This window comes from Meriones unguiculatus, chromosome 7 (genome assembly GCF_030254825.1).
Source record: "Meriones unguiculatus strain TT.TT164.6M chromosome 7, Bangor_MerUng_6.1, whole genome shotgun sequence".
In the NCBI taxonomy this organism is placed as follows: domain Eukaryota; kingdom Metazoa; phylum Chordata; class Mammalia; order Rodentia; family Muridae; genus Meriones; species Meriones unguiculatus.
In genome coordinates this window covers 116,277,362-116,302,022 of record NC_083355.1, presented here as the reverse complement: position 1 = coordinate 116,302,022, position 24,661 = coordinate 116,277,362, and the positions used below count along the sequence as shown (strand labels likewise).

Below are 24,661 nucleotides of genomic sequence, written 5' to 3'. Positions count from 1 at the left end.
TCTGTCTCCTTGATTAAAGGTATGTTTGTATTCCGTCCTGATCACACAGACCTAGATGGTCTTTGGATGAGATCTCTTGCCAAGCAGTCATGTTCTAAATTAAAATTCCTCTAGAAGGAAGGAAAGAAGAAACAAGAAACAAAGAAAGCAACAAAGAGAGGGAGGAAGGAAGAGAAAAGGAGGCATATTATGGGACTGGAGAGATGGGTCACTGGCCTGCCCATGCCTACCCCCACCCCGAAAAAGAATTTTTTTTTTTTTTAATTCTGGAAAGAAAGAAAAGACAGTGGGCCATATTTTGATCAGGACCTTTTTATCTAACAGTTACTCCAGATCTTACCACTGACAGAGGGCTGCTCAGCCTGGCAAGGCTTGGCACCAGGGTAGGACAGCTACTCATGAATCCCTGGCTCTGCTGGCGAGCACAGTGTGGTCAATCAGAGGCTTGCCCTGTGTGGCTGCAGCCCTGCCAGCACAGGCGTGGCTTGCTGTCAGGGCCACAGGTCAGGGTAAGGATCAGGGATCCACACAGCCACCAGGCAGGTTCTACAGCACAAGATGAAGAAAACAGACCTTCATCCTGAGCAGCTGGCGCCACACAGCTAACCCAGGCCCTCGCCACCTCCACACGTGCTCTTCCACCTGTCTGCATGACATCAGCTAGGTACAACTTAGAGGGTCCCTCTTCACCCCACTGGGCCTGACCTACTCCTGCTCTAGGCTTCGACACAGGCAGATTCTGGAAGATGTCCACAAGGAAGTCGCTGAGAACATGGGACCATCAGCCGAGGGCCTGCAGCTCTTCCGTTGAACCTGGACCTACAGATCTCGAAGCCAGCACTGGGCCGGCGCAAGTGTGCTCCACAAAACCCACCCGAGTGAATGGGCTGCTTGGAGGAAACTCCTATCTGATGAGGCCCACTTTCTCAATTGATCCCACAGCACCAAACCTCTGTAGGTGCCTGAGTCCTTAAGGCTGTGCTCACTGCCCCTTCACTGGAGGACAGCAGGGACCCTTTGAGGCAAGGAAGAGATACCAAGAGGTGCTTCCAGCCCTAGTAAGCTCCATGGGAGACATTCAATGTGCCACAGTGCTTCTAGGTTTTCCTTGCCACTCTTATTCTGGTTTTTGGACTTGGAGGCCATGCCTGGCCTATCCAGCTCTGGAACTGTCCACAGTCAGCAGCTCTGTCGGGGGCTTTTGCCCTCAGAATCTTGTTAGTTCATGAGCACGCCACATGCTGTGAATGGCAGCAAGTTCCTGCTGCAACGTAGTGCCTTCCTTGACTCAGATGTCCATCACAAAAGCCAAACAGTGGCCACGTGAGATTAAACAAGCCACGGCACCAGCAGTTCTGTGAGAGTAGCTGTTTTACAGCCCGCAGGCCACCCTGGTGCAACATGCAGCCATGACAAGAGAGCTCTGGCTTGGAACACAGCCACACATGACCATCAGAGAACTTTACGTGGCCTGGTGGAGCGCTGTAGCATCGACTGAAGTGTGAGCTGAGCCAGCCCTGATCCCTGCGGCTCCCACCGGTCCTGGAGCCTCCCTGAAGGCAGCATGCCACCTGTAGCCCTTCTAGAATCCCAGCTCCTCCTTCCTCGAAGCCCTACTGTCAGATGGCTCTGACCTAGGATCCAAGTGATACTTCAGGTGGCTCCGCCACCCTCCTAATGCAGAGATCTGTCCTGTCTCTGGTCTCTTCCACGACTGGGGTTTCAAAGAGTGGAAATGACCCTTTGGTTTTCAGTCTCTACCATCACTTTTATTTTTCTTTTAAAAAGTGGAGATGAATCCTCCTAGCACTCAAGAGCAGCTGGATCCAGAAGTTTGTGGCCAGCCTGATCCTCAGAGTGAGTTCTAGGACAGCCGGGGCTACACAGACCTGTCTCAAAAACTAGAAAGAAAAATAAAAAAGTGGAAGTGGGGAAATGTAAAAGAAATAGCAATGGCTGGTGACTCCAAGGGCTAGTACCCCACTGTCCAGACTGGATACCCTAAATGGTCACCAGTATGCGGGGGGGGGGGGGTTCTTGTGCCCTGCTCCTGACTCTCCTCCCCATCCCTAAGGCTGCCATGTGTACAGTCTGGGGCTCCCACCTCCCTCCTAAAGGCCACGTTGCCCCTCTGCCGACACCCTCACCCAGTCACAGCATCTTTCCTGTACCTCCCCTCTGCTCCCTGCCCCCCCCCCAGGCAGGGAGCAATTACTGATCTCTTTACCCTCACCATGTTCCAGGAGGCTGACAGCCAGCACAGGCCTTGCAGGCGGCCACAGAGGCAGGCAACTTGCAAGTGGAGGCATACCCAGCCTTGAATGAGTTCTGGAGAGTACATCCTCATGCTTTTGTGGCAAATGCTTCTACCATCTGAAGACTAGTTTCTGAGACCACAACTAAAGCACATACCCATTCCCTTCAAAACGTAAATGGCCACAGGTATTCTGTTATTCTAAATAACCAACGAACTAGCCAGGCTTAGTGTAAATCTCTAATCCTAAACCGAGGCAGGAGGATCACTGAAAGTTCTAGGGTACTCACAGCTACAAAGTGAGTTTGAGAACAGCTTGAGAACAACATTAGGACTCTCTCAAAAAACAAAACAAAACAAAACGTGTGCTTACTCAGAAAACAGATTTTTTTAATAATTTATTTAATTTTCATTTTATGTGCATTAGTGTGAAGGTGTCAGATCCCTTGGAATCTGCTTTACAGACAGTTGTGAGCTGCCATGTGGGTGCTGGGAATTGACCCCGGGTCCTTTGGAAGAGCAGACAGTGCTCTTAACCACTGAGCCATCTCTCCAGCCCCGAAAACAGATTTTTTAAACAAAATAATTTTCTGTTGGTTTCATAATAAAAAAAAATTTCAATGGGTGGCGGTGGTACATGCCTTTAATCCTAGCACTCAGGAGGCAGAAACGGGGTTCTCTGTGAGTTTGAGGCCAGTCTGGTCCTCAGAGTGAGTTCTAGGATAGCCACGGCTACAATGGGAAACCCTGTCTCAAAAACAAAACAAAACACCACCCCACAAAGAAATTTCAAATGTATCAGCTCATCAATTTAACATGAAAAGACAGTAAAGAACTAACATGGGTAAAGCTATAAAAGTGAAAGCCCTGCCACGTGAGCAGCCCCACCTCAGGGACCAGCCCACAGTCAGCCAGGGCCTGCCTGGGGTAAACCAGATGGCCAGGAAGCTGGCCGGCTCCTGCGGCTCCTGTAGCTCCTGCCTCTTCAGGGCCTTGAAGCGTCTGTTGTGTATGACACGGCTGTTTCAGCAAATGAGAGGCTGTAGCACACCAAATCCCAGAAACCCACTGCCCCACCACATGCAGCAAGTGTCTGCAGCGGGTTCTCAACCCATGGGCCAGACCTGTTTTAGGTCACTGATGGGCAAACTCAGCCGCCACACTGACCCCAGAACTGACTCCTACAGGGGTGGACTAGACAGCTGTACAGCCAGTGGCTCAGAAAGGACCACGGGGCATGCATGGCCCAGGAAGAGAGACCAAAGGCGGGCAAGAGACAAACCGGCTTAGGCAGTGGCCCCATGACACCTGCCTGCTTCCACCTTCCAGAGAAGGAGGACAGCCTGGTCAGTCAAGAGACAAAGGGCAGGAAGAGACAGGAGGGGTGAGAGTGAGCCCACACAGCCTCTCCAGCCGTGCCCTCTTCCCAGCACCGGGTCCCCAGGGCACATACATGCTGACTCCTGGTGGTAGCCACCCAGCCTGACTCAGTGCTGCACACTCAGGAGGTGTTTAATGGAGTGAGGTGAGCGAGTCCTGGGCAACCAAGAGAAGAGCCCAGGGCAAAGCCAGGCTTAGGTCAGAGTACTCGGGAGACAGCGTCCCACCTCGGCTCCGCAGTGCACAGGTGTGAGGCCCAGCAAGCCAGTTCTTTAGCACCAGCCTTCTACCTCCCCTTCCCAGGACATGTGACAGCAGACAGGAAAGCACAAGGTGAATGTTATCTCGAATGTGCTGCAGGCTTCAGTGGGTGTGTGAAAGGGTTAAGTGCTGGAGAGATGGCGCAGAGGTTAAGCACACTCTGCTCTTGCAGAGGACCTGGGTTTGATGGTGACACATAACCACTGTAACTCCACTTCTAGGGGATCCAATGACCTCTCTGACCTCTGTGGGCACCAGGCACACAGATACACATGCAGGCAAACATTCAAACACATGGCAAGAAATAAACATAAAAAAGAACAGCATTTAAGGGCTGGAGAGATGGCTCAGAGGTTAAGAGCACTGGCTGTTCTTCCAAAGGTCCTGAGTTCAGTTCCCAGCAACCACATGGTGGCTCATAACCATCTATAATGAGATCTGGTGCCCTCTTCTGGTGTGCAGGTGTACATGCAGACAGAGCATTGTATATATAATAAATAAATAAAACTTAAAAAAAAAAAAAAAGAACAGCATTTAAGACAAACCCCTATCGCTCTCCCTTTGAGGAAGGAGAAATGAGCCAACTCCGACCCCACTGTCCCTTCTTCCCACCTGCAGGCCAGTGCACCAGGCTCTGGATCAACTATAGCCTAGATTTTTCAAAAAGCAATTAATTTAACTGGGCCTAGTGGCTCATGGCTGTAGTCGCAGCTACTCAGGAGATGAAGCAGAAGGATCACAAATTCAAGGCCAGTCCAAACAACAGAGTGAAGTCAAAGACTAGCCTAGACAACTCTGTGTCACTGTTTCAAAACGAACAAACACAACAAAAAGAGGGCCAGCAAGATGGCTTCCAAGGGCAACATGCTCGCTATCAAGCCTGAGTTCATCCCCAGATCCCACAGTAAAAGAACTGACCCTCGAAAGTTGTCCTCTGACTTCTGCGCGCCTACAGCTGTGGCAGTTCGAACAGGAATGGCTCCCCTAGGCCACTATTAGGAGGTCTGGCCTTGCTGGAATAGATGAGGCCTCGGAGGAAGCAAGGTCTCCTAAGCTCGAGTTTCACCCAGTGTGGTACCCAGTCCCCTTCTGCTGCCTAAAGATCAAAATGTAGAACTCTCGGCTTCTCCAGCACATTGCCTGCCTGCACGCGCCATGCTTCCCGCCTCGATGATAATGGACCACGCCCCCACTAAATGTTTTCCTTCATGAGTTGACTTGGTCGTGGTGTCTCTTCACAGCAATAAAACCCTGAGGCAGCATGTGAACATACACACCTCATGCACTTATACACAATGATAACATTTTGTCAGGAGATGGCTCAGTTGGGAAAGTACTTACACAAGCATGAGGACCTGAATTTAGATCCCAAAACCCACCTAGAAACTCATGGGAAAAAACCAGATCCCCGGAGCTCAATGGGCAGTCAGTGCAGCCAATGGGTGAGGTCCAGACTCAGCGAGACCCTGTCTGAGACAGGCTGAGGAAACAACCTGAGGCGCGGCTTCACTCACATGCGCACACACCCACACAAACACGAGCACCGACAGCAACTGTGCGTCAGCGACCGGGACGCCAGCAGGAGGTTAAGCCACCAGTTCAGGAGCTAGAGGCGGCTGAGCAGTTAGGCGCGCATGCTCCACTGCACCTGCTGGCGCCCTGGCTCAGTACCCCGCCAGCACGTCCATGGTGGCCCACAGCCGCAGCTCCAGGCCCAGCACTTCCGCAGGCACCAGGCATGCATGTGGTACCGACATAACATGCAGGGAAAGCAGTCATATACAGTAAAAAGTTCAAAGGAGAAGGCAAAGAGTAGACAAGCCCATAGAGGCGTGAGATGAGGACGAAATGAATTTGTCAGAGAGCTGGGAGGCGGCTGCCTTTGCAGGCAGCGGTGGAGGTGCGAGTGGTTCATCCCAGGGACTGCTCTCAGATTGTCTAGCTTACAGAGCTGTCAAACAGCCCAAAGAAAGACCCGGAGAGAAACCAACTACAGCCTGGAAGCAGCCCAGGAACTTCCCCGGCGCCGTGGGCCGAAGCCTCCCACGGGCCGCTGGTTCCAGAGTAGAATGCACAGCGAGGTCCTGAGTCTTGGGAAGAGCCAGTCGAACTTTACACTGTGGTCCTATAAACAGTTGTGAAATCCCAGCCCTTCCCCGGCAGGCCGCCAGCCGCCCTTCCCCCACAGGCACAGCCACACCCCACGCCAGCCAGTTCAGGTTTGGCAGACACTCCAAATCCCCATTCTCTGCCGCGTAAAGCACTTGCTGATTTGGGTTCTCAAGCACCAAGTGGAGCGAAGGCCCTGATTCCTGCCTGGTTCCTGGGGCCACTCACCCTCCATCAGGCCCTGGGCTGCCCCTCTCCACCCTACCTCCTGTGGGAGACTGCCACCTCTTCCAGCCCTGCTCACTCCTACAAAGCCAAGCAAGTCCCAGACACTCTTCTTCTTGGGGGTCACTAGTCAGAGACCTCTCCTTCCCTCTTGGCACAGACGTGGCGTTTCTGCCAGGCTATCTAGACTTATGGCAATGCACCAGAAACAATAAATTTTAAAGTTTTATATAAAACATTTTATCAGGTGTCAACCGGGTGAAAACATCTAACCTAGGACTCCTTGGAGAGCAACAGGGGACATATTGAGAAAGCTAGCGACACTGGCCTAGTGACAGTGACAATACCTTCTCAAGAGCCTCAGCTTCTGACCCCACAGGCAGGGCTTCCCACCCCACTGGCCTCTTCTACCGCCCCCACGTGTAGCCCTTACTCCAATCACTGGGCTTCCCTGAAAAGTTACATCTGCCAGTTCTGGGTGTTACTCTGAAACTAATTCACAACAAGCACTTTTATCCACTGGGCCATCTCCCCAGCAACCACACTTTGTTTTTGAGACAGACTAGATATTTTCTTGTCTTAGCAAGGGCTGGAGTTCCAGGCTGTACCCAACCTTAACCCCGCCCCTTCCTTTTGTCTTAAGACAGGGTCTCACTGTGTAGCCCTGGCTGCCCTGGAAGGCACTACATAGACCCTGAACTCAGACCCCTACCTAAACCACGCATGATCGTGCTTACCCATCCCTAAGCCCACACCTGCTTCTGGCTCAGTTATCTTTACAGACACGAGAGAGAGAGAAGCAATCTGTGTGCTCAGATAACTAAGGGCAAGAGTCAAGTGCAGAACTGAAATGGTGCCACCGGGGAGGACAGGGACAGCCCAGTGACACACCTAGCACACCAGGAGCTCCTTTCAGGGCTCTGAGAGGCCAGTGCTGCCATGAACCTTCTCTCTAGGGGCTCAAGTAAATTCAGAGTTGGGCAGGGAATGGCAGGGAAAGGGCAGCCAGGCTGCAGCTTTTGGTTGCACAGGTGGGTTCTCCAGCCCCTGAGGCCCACTCTTGGGACCTCTCTGGGCATGGTGGCCCATGCCTTTAACACCAGCACTTGGGAGGCAGAGGCAGGTGGGTCTTCGTGAGTTCCAGGCCAGCCTGGTCTAAAGTGTCCAGGACAGCCGAGGCTACACAGAGAAAACCTGTTTCAAAAAAGGGGGGGAAAAAAGCCACTGGACTTCGCTCTAAAACACTGCAGGGCCTCACCCACCTGTGGATCAGATCCCAACGGGGGGTGGGAGGGGGGAAAAGCAGCTGGTTAGAATTCCAGGCAGGGAAATTTGGGAGAAGGCCAGGTGTGGTGGCTCACACCTTAATTCCAGCACTCGGGGCTGAGGTAGGTGGGTCTCAGTGAGTTCAAGGCCAACTTGATCAACACAGCAACAGAGTGTGGCAGTGCATGCCAGGCACACAGGAGGCAGGCACAGATCTATGTGAGTTCCAGGCCAGCATGGTCTATGTAGTGAGTTCCAGAAGAGCCAGAGCTATATAGGGAGGACCCGCCTCATGAAAAAACAAAAAAGAATGAATGGATGAACTCACAGGAGTCGCTGAGCTGGCTCACCAAATAGAGCACACGCTGCCACACTGAGACCTGAATCCCATCCCCGGGACCCACAGTTTGAGAAGAAAACAATCTTCACTATCTTCCACAGGTTCCCTCCGATCTACACGCGCGCGCTGTGGCACGGGGGTAAAGGCGCATACACGCAAGTAAAAAGTGTTTTTTTAAAAGTTTATGAAAGTCCCCAACACTTACGGTGACGCCTCTTACACTTATTTAACTTACTCTGCAATAAAATCGCACGGAATGCGTGAAGTGTTCCCATTTTCTCCCCAGGGGGCCAAGCTTGGCAGAGCTTAGAACTCCGGAGGCTGCCAACTCCGTGGCGCCGAACCTCCACGGGCCAACGGAGGCGGCCTCCCTCCCCACCGCTCCCGCGGACCCCTCGTGCCCCCCGTCGCCCGCGGCCCACCGGTCAGCCTCCCGCCCCGCCCTCCTCCCTGCTCTGCACGGCGCAGCCAATGACCGGCAAGGAACAGAAAAACGCCCCACAGCACGGGAGGGACAGCGGGGACGCGGCCGGGGAGCCGTGGCCAAGCGCCCCGGGAGCCGAGGCGGGAGACGCCCAGGCTCTGGCTGGGGACGCGGGGGCGAGGACGCACCTCCTTATCCGGAACCCACTGCGGCTCCTCCAAGCCGAACGGGCTTCCGAAGGCGCGGTGCTCCGGCACCATGCGCAGGCCGCTGGGCGAGCGCACCAGCTTCTTGGCGTCACGACGCGCGGCCACCCCCGAGGACATGTCTCCGCCGGAGCCCCTCACGCCGCCTCCCGCACAGAGCCCACACACGACGCCACCCCGCCCCTCCCACCAGCACGGTGACAGCGCCGGAGCCCAATCGGCAACCGCAGGTCGGAACAGGAGCCAATCGGAGAGTGGTATCCGCCCCAGCGCCGCCCTTCTCCAATCCGCGCAAGGTCCCCGCCCCTGTGGCCATCCACCAATCGGCGGAGAGGGCTGGGGGCCGTCCTCCGCGCCTCTGGGGGCGATCGCGACTTTGGATTGGCCAATTCATCAGCCACGTAGACGCCTCTTCGTTTCTGCTGGGTGTGGCGGACTCCCACTCCGGCCGCTCATTGGAAGAGAAGACTGAGATGGGCGGGGCTTCCGGAGCGGGCGGAGAGCGCGGGAGAGCTGGCAGGGCGGCCGATCGTGAGTCGGGTTGCGGGAGAGGGCGAGGGGCACGGTGGGGCCGGTGCTCAAAGGACGAGCTTCCTCGGCGGGGCACGCCTTCAGGGCCGTAGCGGGGTTTGGAGCAATCGAAGCCCGCGCCCCGGGCCTCCCCACGGGCGCCTCTGGTAGCAGCGATGCGGAGCGCGGGACCGGTCGCTGCAGGCTTGACCTGTGACTTTTTTCCTTGGTGGCCTTTCTAAGGACCGAGGCTCGCGGTGCGGGTAGCCCAGGCTGGCTTTGGGCTCCCCACAGTCCTGCCTCCGCCTTCCTAACCAATACAGCAGTGAGCCGCCGCGCGCATCTAATCCTCTGGTTTCTTTGGGTCTTTGGTCTCGCTTCCAAAACAGCGACCCAGGAGCTTTGCTCGCTCTGTCACAGCCTGCCCCCCAGTTGGAGGGATAGGCTGCTGTAGCCCCATCTCTGTAGAGGGCGTGAAGACAGGCGGCCAAGTGGAGCATCGAGCTCCGTGCCTCGGAGACACAGGTTCTCAGGGTTGGAGGAACCGTTGCTCGGTGGCAATTGTGTAGAGCAAGGCTGGCTGCCTCAAGGCCTTGGCAGTTACTAGTACACTAACCGAACCGGCCCTGTGCTCCGTCCAGCCTCCACCAAGCGCTGCGATTGTTCGGGCCCACCACTGGGCAGGCGAGCTGATGGCTTGGGACCCTTTGAGCTCTGGCGCCAGGGCTCTGTGTCCTCAGGAGGAAGCATGTTCTCAAACCAGCTTTTCTCCTCCTCTGCAGCTGACGGGTGGGATGCAGGCTTGCTCCAGTCTCGGCCTTCCTGATGCCGCTGTTGCCAACCATGCAAGTCTCCCTTGCAGCCAGAGAGGAGATCAGGCACTTGATTCACACCGCACCCTAAGTACTGCCAGGGGAGTCTCGGTGCCCGTACCCGGGGACCTCACTCAGCTGTGTTGAGAGTGGTAGGCCTCATACAAGAATCTGGCCCGCGGGCTGTGGTGTGCCTTTACAGAGGCAGGGGGATCTCAGACTTCCAGGCCAGCCGGGGCTATACAGAGAAAGACACCCTGTCTCGAAAAACCAAAAGAGAAAAAAAGGATGCCAGCTGGCCATCGGCTACTGGTCTTAGCACCCCAAGAGGTGGAGGTGTGTTGTATGTACATGTGTGTATGGCCGTTTGCAGTGTGTACTGATGTGTGTGCATGTGTGAAAGCCTTAGCAACAGATGCAGCTAGTCAGCCTGCTCTGAGGACCCTCACACTTGACAGCAAGTCTGGGCCACCCCTCAGCCCACCTCAGCGATTCCTGACATTGTCATTTGAAGCCATGCATGAGATTGCAGTCACATCTCTTGTCACACTGGACTGGTCCTAGCAGAGCCAGCCCAGGTGGGATGGGGAGAGGCCTGGTGCCGGGGCTCCCAGTGCTTTCTGGGGAGATAGAGCTGCAGCCCTGCCCCTTCTGGTGTCCTGAGGTTCAGTCCCAAACTCACACACAGTTAGAGAATGCTGAGCAAGACCCACGCATGTGGGCCTGGACCCACACATGCCCAGGAAGCTAAATGGGTGAAGCAGGCACCAGCTGGCTTCCTTCTCCCACTCCCAGCCGAGCCTGGTGCTCTGCCGCCTCAGGAGGTCAGGAGCAGCTGAACTTGTTCTGTGCCACAGCCTGGGTGAGCCTAGGCCTCTGAACTGATGGTGACAGAAGCATGGCCACGCGCCTTCATGGACAGTGGCCCCTGTCCTCAGCCTGCATTGGAGCGCCTAACCTTTCACTTCAGACCGCCCTCTCGTGCACCTCTTTCTCACAGGCTCACTCCCACAGGCCGTCCGAGATGACAGCCAGCACCCGGGGACTCGTTGCCATCGCTGCGTCCCTGTGAGTCACACATGGCATGGTGAATCCACTGAGGAAATGGACTTGGATCAGCTGGACCTAAACCCCAGAATTATTGCCGCGGTTAAAAAGGGTAAATCCTGTGCAGTGGATACACACGCACTTTGGGTAAGGCAGGCGGTGGAAAGCTACCACCCGGCAGCTCCTGCCTCGGTCCGGCAGCTCCTCTAAAATCTTTTTTTGCCCGTGGGCTAGTCAGTCTCGGAAGGGGCGCTCCTGAGCCGCAGCGAGCTGCTGGCCCTCATCTTCATGGCAGTCCTTTCTGCAAAAGTGAACTGGTTTGATACAAGGGCAATGAGCTGTGTTTCCTTCTTTTTAAGTGCAACATGGTCTCACTGTGTAGACCAGTCTGGCTGTGAATTCACAGTCATCCCCCTGCCTCCGCCGCCCAAGTGCTGGGATTAATATTTTCTTCTGGTAACTGGTTTGAAAGTAAATCGGAGCCCAGAATTTCCTTACCCTCCCCCGTCAGACCCTTGGTCAACAGTGTGACGTCCCTCACTTCGTGCCCAGCCCTGGCCTGTCTGCATCCAACGTCCTTGTCCACTGGCCGCTCAGAGTTCTTCTCACTTTGCCCCTTCGCTGTTTGTCAGTCATTCCCAGGCTTTGTGCGTACGCAACAGCTGCGATCCCAGGCTACACCCCCAACTCCAGTCATGCTTTTTTGTTTTGTTTTTAAAAGACAGGCTGTGTAGCTCAAGCTGGCCTTAGACTTCCTGGGCTCAGGTGATCCTCCTGCCTCCCAAGTAGCTGGGACTGTGGACAAAGGGTGGGACAGGGTGACAGTCACATCCTCAGAGCAGCCAGGATTTGCCTGCATCCCTGGCTCCTGCTGCTGCTGCCTCCCTCCCTCTCCACCCAGTAGTCATGCTACCCAAGATTTTCCGGGTGAACCGGGTCACTGTCACTTGTGCCCCTGTATCTGGAGGCCCAGCTCCCTCTCGGCCTCCCCTCCTTGCTGAGTGCCCTAATTTGCTGTGGCTTCTCTGTGTAACCTCAGGTAGACTGAAGTCAGTGAAAGAGGTTCTGCGCTACTCGGGACCAGACCTACAGCGGCTCACCAGGCTGCCCAGCCACGACGTGCAGCGCCTGCTGAGGGCGGCCTCTCTCCACCTCCGGGGAAACCGTGTCCTTACAGGTGGGTGGGGAAGCGCCTGTGCCAGCAGGCACCAGGGGTACGGGGCGGGATGCTGGGGGCCAGCCTACTCCACAGGCTCTCCGGGAATGACTTCATAGCAGCCGTCCTGAGCCCCTCGGATAGGCAGCCCAGGTGACTTGGGCAGAGCCCACACGAAGGCCAGAATCACAGAGCACTGAGCAGCGGGGCCCCACGGCCTCAGCTCCCCCACAAAGCCCTCCTGGAATCCCTGCACCCAAGGAGGCCCTCAGTGAGAGACAGAGTTGGGGTCCCAGTGGTATGGTAGGGGCAGGTATGCGAGGCCCTGCCACTTCCGGACATGGTCCCCACATGACTGCCTTCCTGACGCCCGGCTGACCTGCAGCTCCACCGCGCAGACCTGCCGCCACACACTGCTCACTTTCTCTCCCCACTGTGGCCGTCCAGGACCTGAGAACAGCTTTTTTTGAGATAGGGTCTCTCTATATAGTTCTAACTGTCCTGGAATTCTGAATTTAGCTCAGGCTGGCCTCAAACTCATGGACATGCTTCTGCCTCCCAAGTGCGGGGGTTCTATGTGTAGACCACTATACCAAAACTAAGTTTGGGTTTCTTCAGCAGCTTGTGCTCACCAGGGAAGGGCCACGTTAGAACGTGTGTGTGGCATCCTGGGGCGTGCGACGGGGACAGACTTAGGCACGCACTGCCCTCAGCTGCACAGCCAGGTGCACCCTCACCCCGGCACCCTGCCCGTGTGCGTGACGGCTCTGCCGGTCCTCCAGCCATGCTGCATGGAGCCCGCGCTTCCTCAGAGGCCCCAGGCTCCCAGGCCCTAACAGGCTGTGGCAGGGCCCAGCGGCCGGGGCCCAGCCTGACCCCGTGCTCCCCGCAGCGCTGCACCTGTTCCAGCGGAGGGAGAGCTTCCCCGGGCAGCACCAACGCCTCAGCCTGGGCTGCCCTGTCCTGGACCGGTTCCTGGGTGGCGGCTTGCCCCTGGAGGGCATCACTGGCCTGGCTGGCCGCAGCTCAGCAGGAAAGACCCAGCTGGCGCTACAGCTCTGCCTGGCCGTGCAGTTCCCACGACAGTACGGAGGCCTGGAGGCTGGTGAGTGGCTGCCCCTCCTGAGGGGTAGGGAAGGCACTGCCTGAGGCCGCTGGCACTCGGGCCCCTGTGCTGCGCCGGGGGCTGCTTTCCTCTCAGGGAGGCAGTGGCTATCTCTTAGGCACTGTCCCATGACTGGCTTTCTTCCAAAAGCATGAGTGGGAGGCGAAGCTGTACTTCGGCTGTCAGAAGGAAATGGGGCCAGCTGGCTCTGCAGTTACCACACAGCTTCAGCTGGGGCACCTCGCCCTGCACTCAGGCCCACAGAGCCAGAAAGGTAGGGCAGAGAACATGGGGTGCTGTCCTGGTCGGGGCTGGCAGTCTGTGCAGCACGTGGCTCTGATACAGGGAGGCTCTGCCTGGGCCCTCTATGGGCGGCGGTCCTAGCTGCTGACACAGTAAGCCATGGGCTCCCGCCATGGGCTCCCGCCTTGGCCCCACGCCCAGGATGGGTAGCAGCTCTGGGGATCCTAAGCTTCGTCCTGTCCTGCCACAGCTGGGGCCTCACCACGGCACTGTTCCATGTTGGTCTTCAGCACAAAAGCAGTGGCTGCGTGCTCCAGCTTCCCTCGTCTCCATCAGTGCCTGCCTGGCACAACCGCTGCTCCTGGTGGCGAGGCACTGCCAGCATTCCCACCAGCACTCCTGAGGTCTGCAGCGATGTGCTATTAGCCTCTGGTGTGCCTTCTTCCAAGACACCCCCATTAGACCCGGGGCCCATTCAGAAGTCCACATCCTGCCTACTGACTCCTAAAACCGTCACCCGGCTGTGCTGTTCACGCCTGTGCCCATCCTCAGTGACAGGCAGGAGGACAGGGCGAGCTGGAGGCAGGCTGGCCTGCACAGCGAGACGCTGAGGAGCACATTCCTTTACCCTCTGTGGTCTGCTGCCTAGCTTCAAGCCACTGCAATCTTTCCCCTGCGAGTTCCAGAACTAAGCCCGTGAGTCCCAACAGTCCCAGCACCATCTATGGGAAAACGGTTTCTCATCTGAGGCACTGGCATCTCTGTTGAAAATCCACAGCCCAGGGCTTCCCGCTGGTGGCCTGGCTCTTTTCAGCTGCAGGGTCCATGGCCTCTGGCCTAGCAGCGCACTGCACGAGCTCTGCTTGTGGTCCCCGTGGCCGGGAGCTCGGGCCTGTTCTGCTCTTGGACTCACCGCAAAGGCAACAGCATCACTAAGCAGACAGAGACGGAGCCTGTGGGCTGTCCTGCCCACCAGGCCCAGCGAGGACCTGGAGAGCGGGGACGGGATGGACGGCTGGTATCCAGGAACAGGGGCCGGGAGCATTCAGGTGCCAGGACAGGGCTAGCTGCGTTCCTAGGGGACCAGCAGGGAGGCCGCAGGCGGTGTAACCAGCTCGGGCCCGCTGCCCTTCGGGGTGGAAATTTGTAAGGGACAGAGCTTGAGACAGGTAGACTCCATTTGGTGTGTGCAGCCACGGTCCGTCCGCTCCTTGCGCACACCGGCGCTCTGGTTTACAGGGGCCGTCTACATCTGCACGGAGGACGTCTTCCCCAGCAAGCGGCTGCGGCAGCTCGCTCAGCAGCAGCAGCAGCTCCGGACGGACGTGCCTGCGGAGGTGACCCGGAAGATCCGCTTCAGCAACCACATCTTCATCGAGCACGCAGCTGACGTGGTGAGTGTGCTCGTGCTCACAAATGGCCCGTGACTTGGCCAGGCGGCGGCCTATGGTGCAGAGACCAGGCTCGCTCAGAGTACGCTGACAGGGTAAAGTCAGGAAAGGAGATCTCAGACACAGGGTCCAGAGGACCAGAATCTCATAGAGTGGAGGCCATGGAAGGAGCCTGCTGCCCGAGATGCCTGTGGGCCAGGCATTCGGGGATGCTGGGTTGGACACGGAGATTCAATTCAAAAACTTGTCAAGCTGAGGATAATGGTGCGTACTTTTGATCTCAGCGTTTGGGAGGCAGAGGCAGGAGAAATCTCTGAGTCTGAGGCCAGCCTGGCCTACATACATAGTTCCAGGCCAGCCAGGGCTACATAGTGAGACCCTATCTCAGACAACAAAAACTCACAAGTCAAATTCTTATTTAAGTCTGCCCCTTCCTTTGTCCTGTCTTTAGACCAACACCATTACTCTGCCCCTGAAATGCAGACCTCACTCGCTCCTGGACATTATCTGTCGAGCGGCCCAGGAAAAAGGAGGGGAAGAGAGACCCTAGACATTAGCAGTGGTGTCCTCTAGGTGGGATCCAGAGAACTAAGCCACGGCAGAGCCCTCTCGAGGCTGCTGCTCGGTCAGGTCCACCTGAGCCTGAGGTTTACCCGCTGCCGGAGGAGCTGGCCAGGTTGGGCTCAGTTCCAGCGCCAGGAAGCTGAGCCGTGCCCAGGACAGTCATCAACACAGAGCTCTTGTGTGCAGGGAGGGGTGACAGATGGGGAGTGATCCTGTACCCCATGTATAAATGTGGGTAATGCCTGGGCATGGGGAGCACCCTGGCTTGCCCATCTGGAGTGTCTCCTGGCTAGACAGAGTGTTGAGAGGATGGCGAGCTCCAAAGTTCTCTGGCTCCGCCACTCACGATAATAAAAAAATCATTTTTAAATAATAGTCACGAACAGACTTTCTGGTAGACAGTAAGGCATATAAACTTTTAATTTTAAAAAAATGTACAATAAAAATACATTATCACACACAACACAGAACTAAACACGTGAGAAGTGCCACAGAGAGGCCAGGCAGAAGCAGCAGGAGCCAGGTGTGTCCCGTCCTGTGGGCCTCGCAGGAAGGGAACAGGCCACCAACCTTACTGTCCGAGTGTTGCTCTCCAAGACCCTACTAGTGGTATGGTTATTAGTATGTGCCCCACAGCACATGGGCAGGGGAACTAAGTTAGCAGTGCGGGCTCCCAGCCCGGGGCCCTCCCAGCCCCACCCCGGCCTTCACAGGGCCAGCTCTGGAGCCCCGCTCAGCAGCAGCAGCACGGCGTTCAGAGTAGGCCAGGCCCAGGTCACTGCAAGAGAAAGCCACGGGTCAGGCCAGGCCAGCGCTGGGGGCAGCTCCATCTCCCGCCTTGGGGTCTGCCCAGCAGTGGGAGCAGTCAGCGTCAGCCTCCAGAGGGCTCGTGGAAATGGAACCTCCTCCCACCTCTCTGAGCCATCAGGCCCAGCCGCACCTGGCAGGTAGCACCTGGCAGGCCCCGCCAGCGCCCGCCGTCCCCGAGGCCCTGGCTGAGGGAGGGGCACTCACGTTGGTGCTAGCGTCTTCTAGGCTGCTGCTGTCGTTTTCCACACAAAGAGGCTCTGCTGGGGATGCCCTAGAGAGAAGTACAGACTGAATTTCACTCTGGGCTGGATGCTGGAAGCTGGTCGCTCCTCACCGCTGCCAATGAGTCACTGCTTGGCTGCCTGCTTAGCCAGCCGGAAGTGCCTCAAGACCCTTAGGAGCAGTAAGGAGCAGTATGGAGGCCCTGGCTGAAACCTCAAGCCTTCTCTCCACTTAAGTACAGCCATGCAGCCACCAGCAAGGCCTCGCTCTGCTAGCACTCACCTACCCTGCCCATCAGGCCTGCCCTGTCACCTGGGCCACCCAGCTAGTCAGCCTCTTGACCGCAGCACAATTCACCCAAGCCTAGTGCCAGTGGCCCAGGGGCCCAAAGAAAGCCAGAGCTCCTGGCGTGGGCAGCAGGGGAGAAGATCCCAGCATTATCCCCGCGCTGTCCACACTAGCATTTTCTCAGGGTGGCGCCCATGTGGATGTACAGGGTTCCAACCCCTGTAAGGAGTGGGCTGTATCTAATACGTGTACAACAGACTCCCAGACCACTACCCCATCCTACCACCAGCAGGTCTGGCCTGCCCATCAGAACTAAGACCTAGGCAGTACCTCCGCCCCCCAACAGATAAACATACACACCCTACTTGAGAGGGGCCAAGCGGAGCTGCTCTCTAGACTACAGTCTAGTGAGGTGATGGTGTCAGCCACAGAGCTGAGGCTGGGTTGGGTGAGCTCAGTGTCTGCTATGGGGCTACTGGGTGTGGACACCATGATGACGGCCACACTCTTCCCACCCCTCCACAGGCCTCAGGGTGAGGGTCTGGGAGCACAGTGGAAGGCGCTATTGTGAGAGAAGAGTACGGGGCGGGGTGGAAGGAGTCTGGTGTGAGCTTCTACCCCAGGCGGGCGGGAGGCGGCCACTGGCCAGGCATGGCCAGTACAGTACCATGCTGTATGTCCGCACAGGACACTTTGTTGGAGTGTGTGAGCAAGAGGGTCCCCATTCTGCTGTCAAGGGGCATGGCCCGCCTGGTGGTGGTGGACTCTATTGCGGCCCCATTTCGTTGTGAGTTCGATTCTCAGGCCTCAGCTGTCAGGGCCAAGCACCTGCAGTCACTGGGGGCCACGCTTCGGAGACTGAGCAGCACCTTCCGGAGCCCCGTGCTGTGCATCAACCAGGTAGGGGGTATAGCAGGGGAAGGAGCGGTTGCCCTTGAACTCAGGGAAAGCAGGACTGGCTGGGTGGAAGGGAGTGGCTACAGTGGCTGCTGTCGCTAACCCTCGCTTGTTTTTTTGGTTTTTGTTTTTTTTTTCCAGGTGACAGAAATGGTGGAGGACCAAGAGTCTGTGCCCGGGCCACTGGGGTGAGTGTGGACTCGGCATGCTGGACACAGAGTGGGGTAGAGTATGCACAGTCAGCAATGCCCATTTTGTGTCTCAGGGCCTGTGACGAGCGCCTCTCTCCAGCCCTTGGCATCACCTGGGCCAACCAGCTCTTGATGCAACTGATGGCCGACCGGGTCCGTGAAGATGGCGCCACCATGGGCTTGCCCAAAAGCCCCGCTCGGACTCTACGTGTGCTCTTCGCTCCCCACCTGCCCCTCTCCTCCTGTGGCTACACAGTCAGTGGGGAAGGCGTCCGAGGGATGCCGGGGACTAAGGCCTACGAACAGTAGACCAGTGGACACGCTAACCAGGCCGAGAGGCCTGAGGAGTCCTTCCCACAGCCGGTGTCACGGCAGCTGGTGAGCAGAGACGCCCTCTCTGCCCTAGGGTTCACCTACTGCTGGCCTTCGAACTGAGCCTCCCATCCTGCCCCTTAGACGAGGAATGGTGGCCCAGGGTGTGCCCCTCAGCTGCTTTGCCTGGGACTGAGTCAGCAGCTTGTCCACCAGGTCTCCCCTCCCACAGGGTGCTCTCAGCTCTCCCCACCCCAACACACACACACACACGCACACACACGCACGCACGCACGCACGCACACACGCACACACGCACAGTGACACTCAGCATTCGGGCAAATGGGGCCTGCAGTGTGCCCTCCCCACACATACACAACCTTCTGGGGCAGAGTAAAGAAGACACGCTGAGGAAGGGCAATGGGACTGGCCTGCCTCAGGCCCAACAGCTTTAGGCAACTTCAGAAAGGGACGCCAGGAAACATGCTTGTGTATTTCATTTCGGCCCGGCTAACTCTGTCCAGCAACCCAGGCTCGGCAGTGGTTCAGGCTGGAGGGCACTACAGACCACCTGACAGGACTACGAATGCTTGGCCGGAGGCCAGCTTCCTGCTGACATCTGCTGTGGACCCAGACTCACCATCACGTGGGCTTGAGGCTCAACAGTCACCAGGGAATGTGGCCTCTGAAAGCAGGGCCGTGGTGCCAAAACCCTGTGCTCCCAGCCTGCCTGGCAGCACAGGCTCCCCCCACCAACTGCCAAGTGGACCCACATGGGGTCATGGGCCCTCTGAGCCAACGAGTCTTGTTGCTCCAGTGGTGAGTCCTCAGCCAGGACACCACCGTCACTGTCCCCACTCCACAGGGCGAACAACACTTACGGTGTGTACCGTGACATCTCCAGGGTGGCCCGACCCTGGACTGAGCCTGACAAGCCTCCAGAGCCACTGTGGCCCCCAGTGCTCCTTAGCCATTCTGCACGTTAAACCGAGGGCCTCCTACAGGCGCCGCAGGTGCTCTCCCCTGAGCTGCAGCCCAGCCTACCCCTGGCCCTGAAAGCCTGAGACACTGGCATAAATGATGGGACATGGCTACCTGGGGTGGACTGGGTTTATACAGAACAGCTTCTCTGCAAAACTGGAGAGCTTTATATCAGGAAATAAAACTTTATTTTTGTAACAAAGTGTCAATACTTCTAAGTTCCTTTCTAGATTACACTGAAACTTAGAAGCACAGCTCCCAGACAGACACACTTAGAAGCCATGCCCAAAGGCTCCTGGGCCTGTGTCCACCAGCCAGGTCCAGGGGCCCTGCAGGTCCACCCCAACAGTGGTCAGCCTGCTAAGTCGAGAGGATAGGGGAACTGTGTAATCTTTCCAGTGTCGGGAGCAGCTTCTCACCAGATTCTCTGGATGTGCCACAGCCAGCTGCCCACACTACTCCTGCCACTCTGCAGACACTGCCCACCTGCTTCTCGTGCATTAAATGCCACCTTGCTGCTCAAGTCTGCATTGCAGGGACCACTGGCTGAGGACTGAATGCAGATGAGTGTAGGACGCAAACTAGGTCCGAGCGCCCCATAAGCCTCATGCACCGTGAGTACACGTCTCCAGCAGTTTATGTATATTCCTAGGAACACTGGCTTTCCCAGGCTGGCAAGATGGTTCAGAGGGTAACGCACTTGCAGCACAACCTGAATTCACTCTCTGGAACCCATGTGGAAAAGGAGGGAACAGAACGAACGCAGAGCTATCCAGATGTGCACACAGTACCGTGCCTGCACACACACTGAAGATATCCCCAGCAGCTTAACGGCATTCCTATCTGAACTCTTCCAACACTCAGCACCTAGGACCCCATACCACCCTGGCAGCATCCCGGCTGCCCGCTGTGCCCGCCACCCTGAGCGTCCCAGCAGTAGCCACCGCCGCTCATTGGCTCTTGAGAAGCCTCACCATAAAGAGCCCGGTGAAGGGGTAGTGGAGTCCCGCCCCTCCTGAGAACACGGAGTGCAACAGAGCCTTGCACAGTGCTGACTGCACACAGGTTCCCGGAGTGCTCCTCTGCAGCTGTGCTAGCTAGTCAGGCCAGCCAGCTGGCCCAAGATCCCCTGTCCGCCTTAGCAGCCTTGGATTACAGGGGGGCTTCCAGACTCCACAGGCCTTTTCGGGGTTCTGAGGAACTCCCAGCCCTCACTTGTGTGGCAATAGCTTTGTCTGCCTAACCATCTCCCCAGCCCAACCTGCTGCTTTACCCTGAAACACGGTCTCACTGTATAGCCCTTGAACGCTTGAGAGATCCACCGTCCCCTGCTTGCTGGATGCTGGCCTAGGACTGTAACTGGTTGTGAGCAGTTAATTGCAAACACTCGGGGCAGCACGGCCACCTGGTGTGTGATGAACTGCACCATTCCTCAGACTGATGCTGGATGGAGACGGGCCCCTGCAGCCTGAAGGCCACATCCTGTTGCCCTAAGTCAGGTCTGTAAGTCCACCGCCTCTGCGGGCTGTGTTCTCAGCTTCAAGTTGGTCTCACACATTGCCTCCGGTGGGAACTTGTGGAAAGGCTTCTGTGTGCTTGTACACACACCAGGGGAGAGGGGGCTCAGACTATCGTTGCACACCCGCCACTGACACGGACCCCACAGCAGCAGACAGACTGCAAAGCCTGTGGGAAGCAGCTCCGGGCACTGCTCATTCTCCTCCCTCCACACTTCAGGCTCAGCACAGACCATGGTGAACGCAGGAAAGAAGGGTTCTAAGCTCTGATTCTTGCCTGACAGTGTTTTCACAGTGTTCAAATTTTTAATAGCACATGGCATAAGTCACGTGCAGCAGCTGATCTACGCACGCCTAGGCCACCAGCTGCAGCCTGGCTTGCCCCCTGGCCACAGTGCTGCTGGCTCTCCCAGGCACAGGGTGAAGATCAAGCAACAATTCTGGAGCACAGCTGTGAGGCATCTTGTAAGCAGGAGGCTCCAGATGTCGGTGGACGTCCCTTTCTAGAGAGTAAACCCACTCCCACCAAACGGGCACGCTCCCCTCTGCCAGGGCTGCCAGGGTGTCAGTGCCTCTGTCACCCTCAGAGATCCTATCTAGTTCAGCCCCAGCCCGCAGGGCAAGGTCAGTGTGGCGGGAACTCCGTGCTCTTCCAGCCAGCGGACCATTACTTGGTTCTGTGTGGAAAACTGTAATTAGTCAATACTTGTAAGGAGCCACTCCAGTAGTGTTAGCTCTGCACGCACAAACACCGAGCACTTGGATTTACAGGCGTAGCTGGGGGCTGGGGTGCACCAGTTTGAGGGGTGTGCCTAAGAAGCAAGAGGCCTCAGTATATCCCAGAACCAAAAGTCAGTCTTCAATCCCCATTCCAGGTGTGCCTAGAGCACACAGCTACTGTCGTAAGGGCCTTCATGCTCTGCTCGGGGCCAGGTGCCCGCTGATAGTTTGTTAGTTGACTCTGGGCCAGTGAGAGAGCTGTGGCCTCATTGGGTGTGATGACTTCGTCCTGAGCTCATGTGCCAGCACAGGATGTCCTTCACAGTAAGTCATGACGCTGCTCTAGCTGTCAGGTCTGCTCAGAGCCCAAGAAATGGGACCGGTTCTAGGGTCAAGGCGATGGCAACACCCAGCTGCCAATCCAGACGTCTACCAGAAAGGCCACTCTGCCAAGCTCTCAGCGTAAGGTGAAGCATCTGCCTGAGACTGCACAGGGACAAGCTGGGGTCCTAAGTGTCGGGTGACGGCAGCGCACCCTCGAGCCTGCTGCAACGCTGACACTGCTTCCAGCGAACACGGTACTCAAGCTATTCAAGACCAGCGCGCAGTCAGCAGCGTGCACTGGGCCCCTCCACAGAAGCCCGCCACGGTGCAGCGCGCTCAGGGCCGTGTGGCCGGGGCACAAGTGGGACGGCTCCTCACTTGGAAGCAGCCTTCTGTGGCTCCGGCCCCCGCATTAAGAACTGACACACTTCACGCGCAACCTGGACAGGGACATGCAAGAACAAACCCACCAGCCCATGGTCAGCCAAAAGAGGAAACACCCTCCGGTGACCAATCTCTCTTGCTCTTGGGAATGTTGGAGGCCGCGCAACGTGGAGGGTGGGCCGTCCTCTCACTAGCCTGAAAGTGCGCGCCCCTTCCTGAACTGGGTTTAGTGCCTGGGGAGCCCCTCCATTTCTCTGCATGTTTAGTGTCTGGGGAGCCCCTCCATTTCTCTGCATGTTTAGTGCCTGGGGGAGCCCCTCCATTTCTCTGCATGTTCTGCAGCATTAATTCTTAATGCAGCAAGTGCTGCTGCCTTGCTCAGCCGGGGCAGGGCTCTGCTGCCTGTCAGGCGGGTCGAGGCTCTCAAGGGCTGATTACCCCAGGGCCGCTCAGTATGAGGAAGAGGTGCGTAAATATGCTCCACTGTTTTGGTAAATTATTAATAAGAGAAACGATTTTGCTATTAGCAAGACAAACTGTGAGGTCTCTATTTAGAAAATCAAACTGAGGCCAGGTGTGGCGTGGCACAGCTTTAATTCAAGCTCTTAGAGGCAGAGATAGGTCTGGGTTTAGAAACCAGCCTGGTCTCCAAAGTGAGTGCCAGGCTAGCCAGGGCCACACAATGAGACTGTCTGAAAGAAACAAACAAGCAAACATTATTTTGGGGAAAGGCAAAGCAAATCCTGAAGCCAGGCGTGATGCACACACCACAGTTGAGCAGACCCCCGGGGTCCTCTGAGCAGGATCTGGGGCTCAGAATGTGAACTGCACACACCTCCAGCAGGCACAGAAGCCAGAGACAGGCCAAAGGGCTGGCACCTAGGCCCAGGCTCACAGGACCTTCAGTGATGGGGATGAGCCTATGGTCACAGATGCTGTACCCACAAATTCCAGCAAACGGCTAGCTCTGTTTTTGACTCTCTTACCAAAAGCTACAGGACAAACTAAACAGAAACACTTCAGTACAGCCCGGTCACACACCACTGGAGGATGGTACAGGGTTTTCTCTACAGCAGACCATGAGAGAAACCAATCACAAGTAAATTATAACATGACACATCCAGATGGTCTCGGTTTATTTTTTTGTTGCTGTTGTTTTGTTTTGTTTTTGAGACAGGACCTCACTTTACGGCTGGCTGGGCCCGGACCTCACTATGTGGAGCACGCTGGCCCTGAGCTACAGAGCTCTGCCTGCCTCTGCCTCCTGAGCACTGCTTCACACCATTCTCAGTGAAGCAGCCGAGTTCTCTGAAGAAAGCCAAAAAGCACTTTCTTCTCTCATCTCTTTCCTCATAAATGGTGGCAGCAAAGCGGTCTCCTCAGCGCCCTGGCTTTGATCAACGACATCGGAAACTACTAGGGTCCAAGTGTTCCAGGGCAGCTGCTCTCACTGGGGCCCGCAGGCCTGGCTCTACCCAGGAACACCCTAGAAAGGCAAATCCTGGGGTCCTCCGAGAAGCTGACAGGCCAAACATTGTCAGCCAGACAATGCCAGGGTCCGCCGGTGCAGGAAGATGCCACCGTTTTACCGCTGTGCAGCATCTAAGCCGCGTCATTGAGAAACGCCAGCACTAACCATGGGTGTGCACCGCCACCGTGTCTGGCTGCCAAAGGGGCCGCAGCTCTTACACCACCGCCACTCCAACATCAAGATGGCCACACACTGCTGGCGGTTAGCACGGAAGCCATGAGGAAGACAGGGGAAAGAGGAAGGTTCCAAGCGTGCCCCTGAACAGGCACTTCCAGAACTGACTACACACAAGTTTCAGAGTCTACCTGAGCAACAGAACCAGCACCCAAATGGCAGGCCCTCACCAGGGCTGGTGGTGCAGGCCTGCAACCCAGCTACTTGGGTGGCTGAGGCAAGAGGCTCACAAACTCAAGGCCTGCCTGGGCTACAGAATAAGTCCCTGCCTCAAAATAAACATGAAGGGCCAGCCCAGCTCTGCTCAGTCTCGGTGTGTCTAGCAAGGAGCTCATAGGGCCCTTAGGGATCTCTGGCCACTAGATGAAAGCCAGTATTTCTCAGGAACTTGAGAAACAGGCTCCTTTCCGCCCAGGAGTCATTTCCGTCCCTCTGGCAGAAAGGGCACAAGGCTGCCCACGGCAGCTCTAAGCACCCATGCGGACTCCCAGGCTCCCTCGGCATCTCCTGTACTTACTACACATTTCAGAGTCAGTGCCATGCTCCTGGCCCTTCTCTGCCCAGCACCTTGCCTCCGTATAATCCATGTGACTTGTCCACCACGCCAACCCTCCCTCTCTCTTGCTATCCCGCTTTCTCCATTATTCTCTCCTCCCCTCTGATTTCTTTTCTCTCTTCTCTGGACTCCTCCAGATGACTCTAGAAGTTTTCTCTCTTACAATGAAAACCTTCCCACCAAGATGTCAGCAGTCAAGACAGCAGCTTCTCTGCTGCACCTGTCACAGACAAGCACAACAGCGGACACTTGCCCAGCACGGGTGCCACCCTGGTTCCAGCCCCGAGAGAAACTTTGTCAACCCGAGAGAAACGGCTCGAATGAAGTGTTTAATCCCTGGAGCTTCACACAACAGATGCTGCCTTGCTGACTCCACAGACATCTAAGACGCCGGATGATCAGACCCCTGACCCCGGAGCTGGCCCCACTCCCCTCACAGGCCAAGGCCAGCAGGAGGCAGT

At 56.6% G+C, this 24,661-nt stretch overlaps 3 protein-coding genes across 17 annotated transcripts in view; 1 reads left to right on the top strand and 2 right to left on the bottom strand.

The window, feature by feature from the left end:
* The window catches only part of Zfyve21 (zinc finger FYVE-type containing 21), a 30,094-nt gene extending 21,433 nt beyond the window's left edge, over positions 1 to 8,661 (bottom strand). For 3 of the 5 annotated variants that reach the window (XM_060388243.1, XM_060388244.1, XM_060388245.1), the window contains exon 1: positions 8,448 to 8,661. In XM_060388243.1, the coding sequence (XP_060244226.1) occupies positions 8,448 to 8,585 (138 nt within the window). In that variant the 5' untranslated portion in view covers positions 8,586 to 8,661. The remainder of the gene's footprint in view (positions 1 to 8,447) is intronic. The other 2 variants (XM_060388241.1, XM_060388242.1) reach the window with 1 other exon arrangement.
* Positions 8,662 to 8,678: 17 nt separating this feature from the next.
* On the top strand, positions 8,679 to 19,196 carry Xrcc3 (X-ray repair cross complementing 3). Of its 4 annotated transcripts, none has more exons than XM_021655971.2 (9): positions 8,679 to 8,996; positions 9,758 to 9,939; positions 10,802 to 10,946; positions 11,874 to 12,011; positions 12,883 to 13,095; positions 14,578 to 14,732; positions 17,301 to 17,513; positions 17,652 to 17,698; positions 17,776 to 19,196. In XM_021655971.2, exons 3-9 carry the CDS (start codon positions 10,892 to 10,894, stop codon positions 18,008 to 18,010), a joined length of 1,056 nt encoding a protein of 351 aa, XP_021511646.1. In that variant the 5' UTR covers positions 8,679 to 8,996; positions 9,758 to 9,939; positions 10,802 to 10,891; the 3' UTR covers positions 18,011 to 19,196. The 4 variants fall into 4 exon arrangements, with proteins under 4 accessions (XP_021511646.1, XP_021511647.1, XP_060244216.1 ...); XM_021655972.2 differs by having other exon boundaries at positions 10,788 to 10,946; XM_060388233.1 differs by having other exon boundaries at positions 9,758 to 10,123.
* Klc1 (kinesin light chain 1) overlaps positions 15,682 to 24,661 on the bottom strand; it is a 48,307-nt gene continuing 39,327 nt past the window's right edge. For all 8 annotated transcript variants that reach the window (XM_021655957.2, XM_021655960.2, XM_060388226.1 and 5 more), the window contains 2 exons: positions 16,308 to 16,374; positions 15,682 to 16,071 (listed from right to left, as the gene is read on the bottom strand). In XM_021655957.2, the coding sequence (XP_021511632.1) occupies positions 16,069 to 16,071; positions 16,308 to 16,374 (70 nt within the window). In that variant the 3' untranslated portion in view covers positions 15,682 to 16,068. The remainder of the gene's footprint in view (positions 16,072 to 16,307; positions 16,375 to 24,661) is intronic.

Bases quoted from the DNA above. Each gene is read 5' to 3' on its own strand.
- Xrcc3 (XM_060388233.1), top strand. From the start codon at position 10,076: ATGCCAGCTGGCCATCGGCTACTGGTCTTAGCACCCCAAGAGGTGGAG. The intron at 10,947-11,873 runs GTAAATCCTGTG...GTGTAACCTCAG, and splicing joins TATTGCCGCGGTTAAAAAGG to GTAGACTGAAGTCAGTGAAA. The intron at 17,514-17,651 runs GTAGGGGGTATA...TTTTTTTTCCAG, and splicing joins CCGTGCTGTGCATCAACCAG to GTGACAGAAATGGTGGAGGA.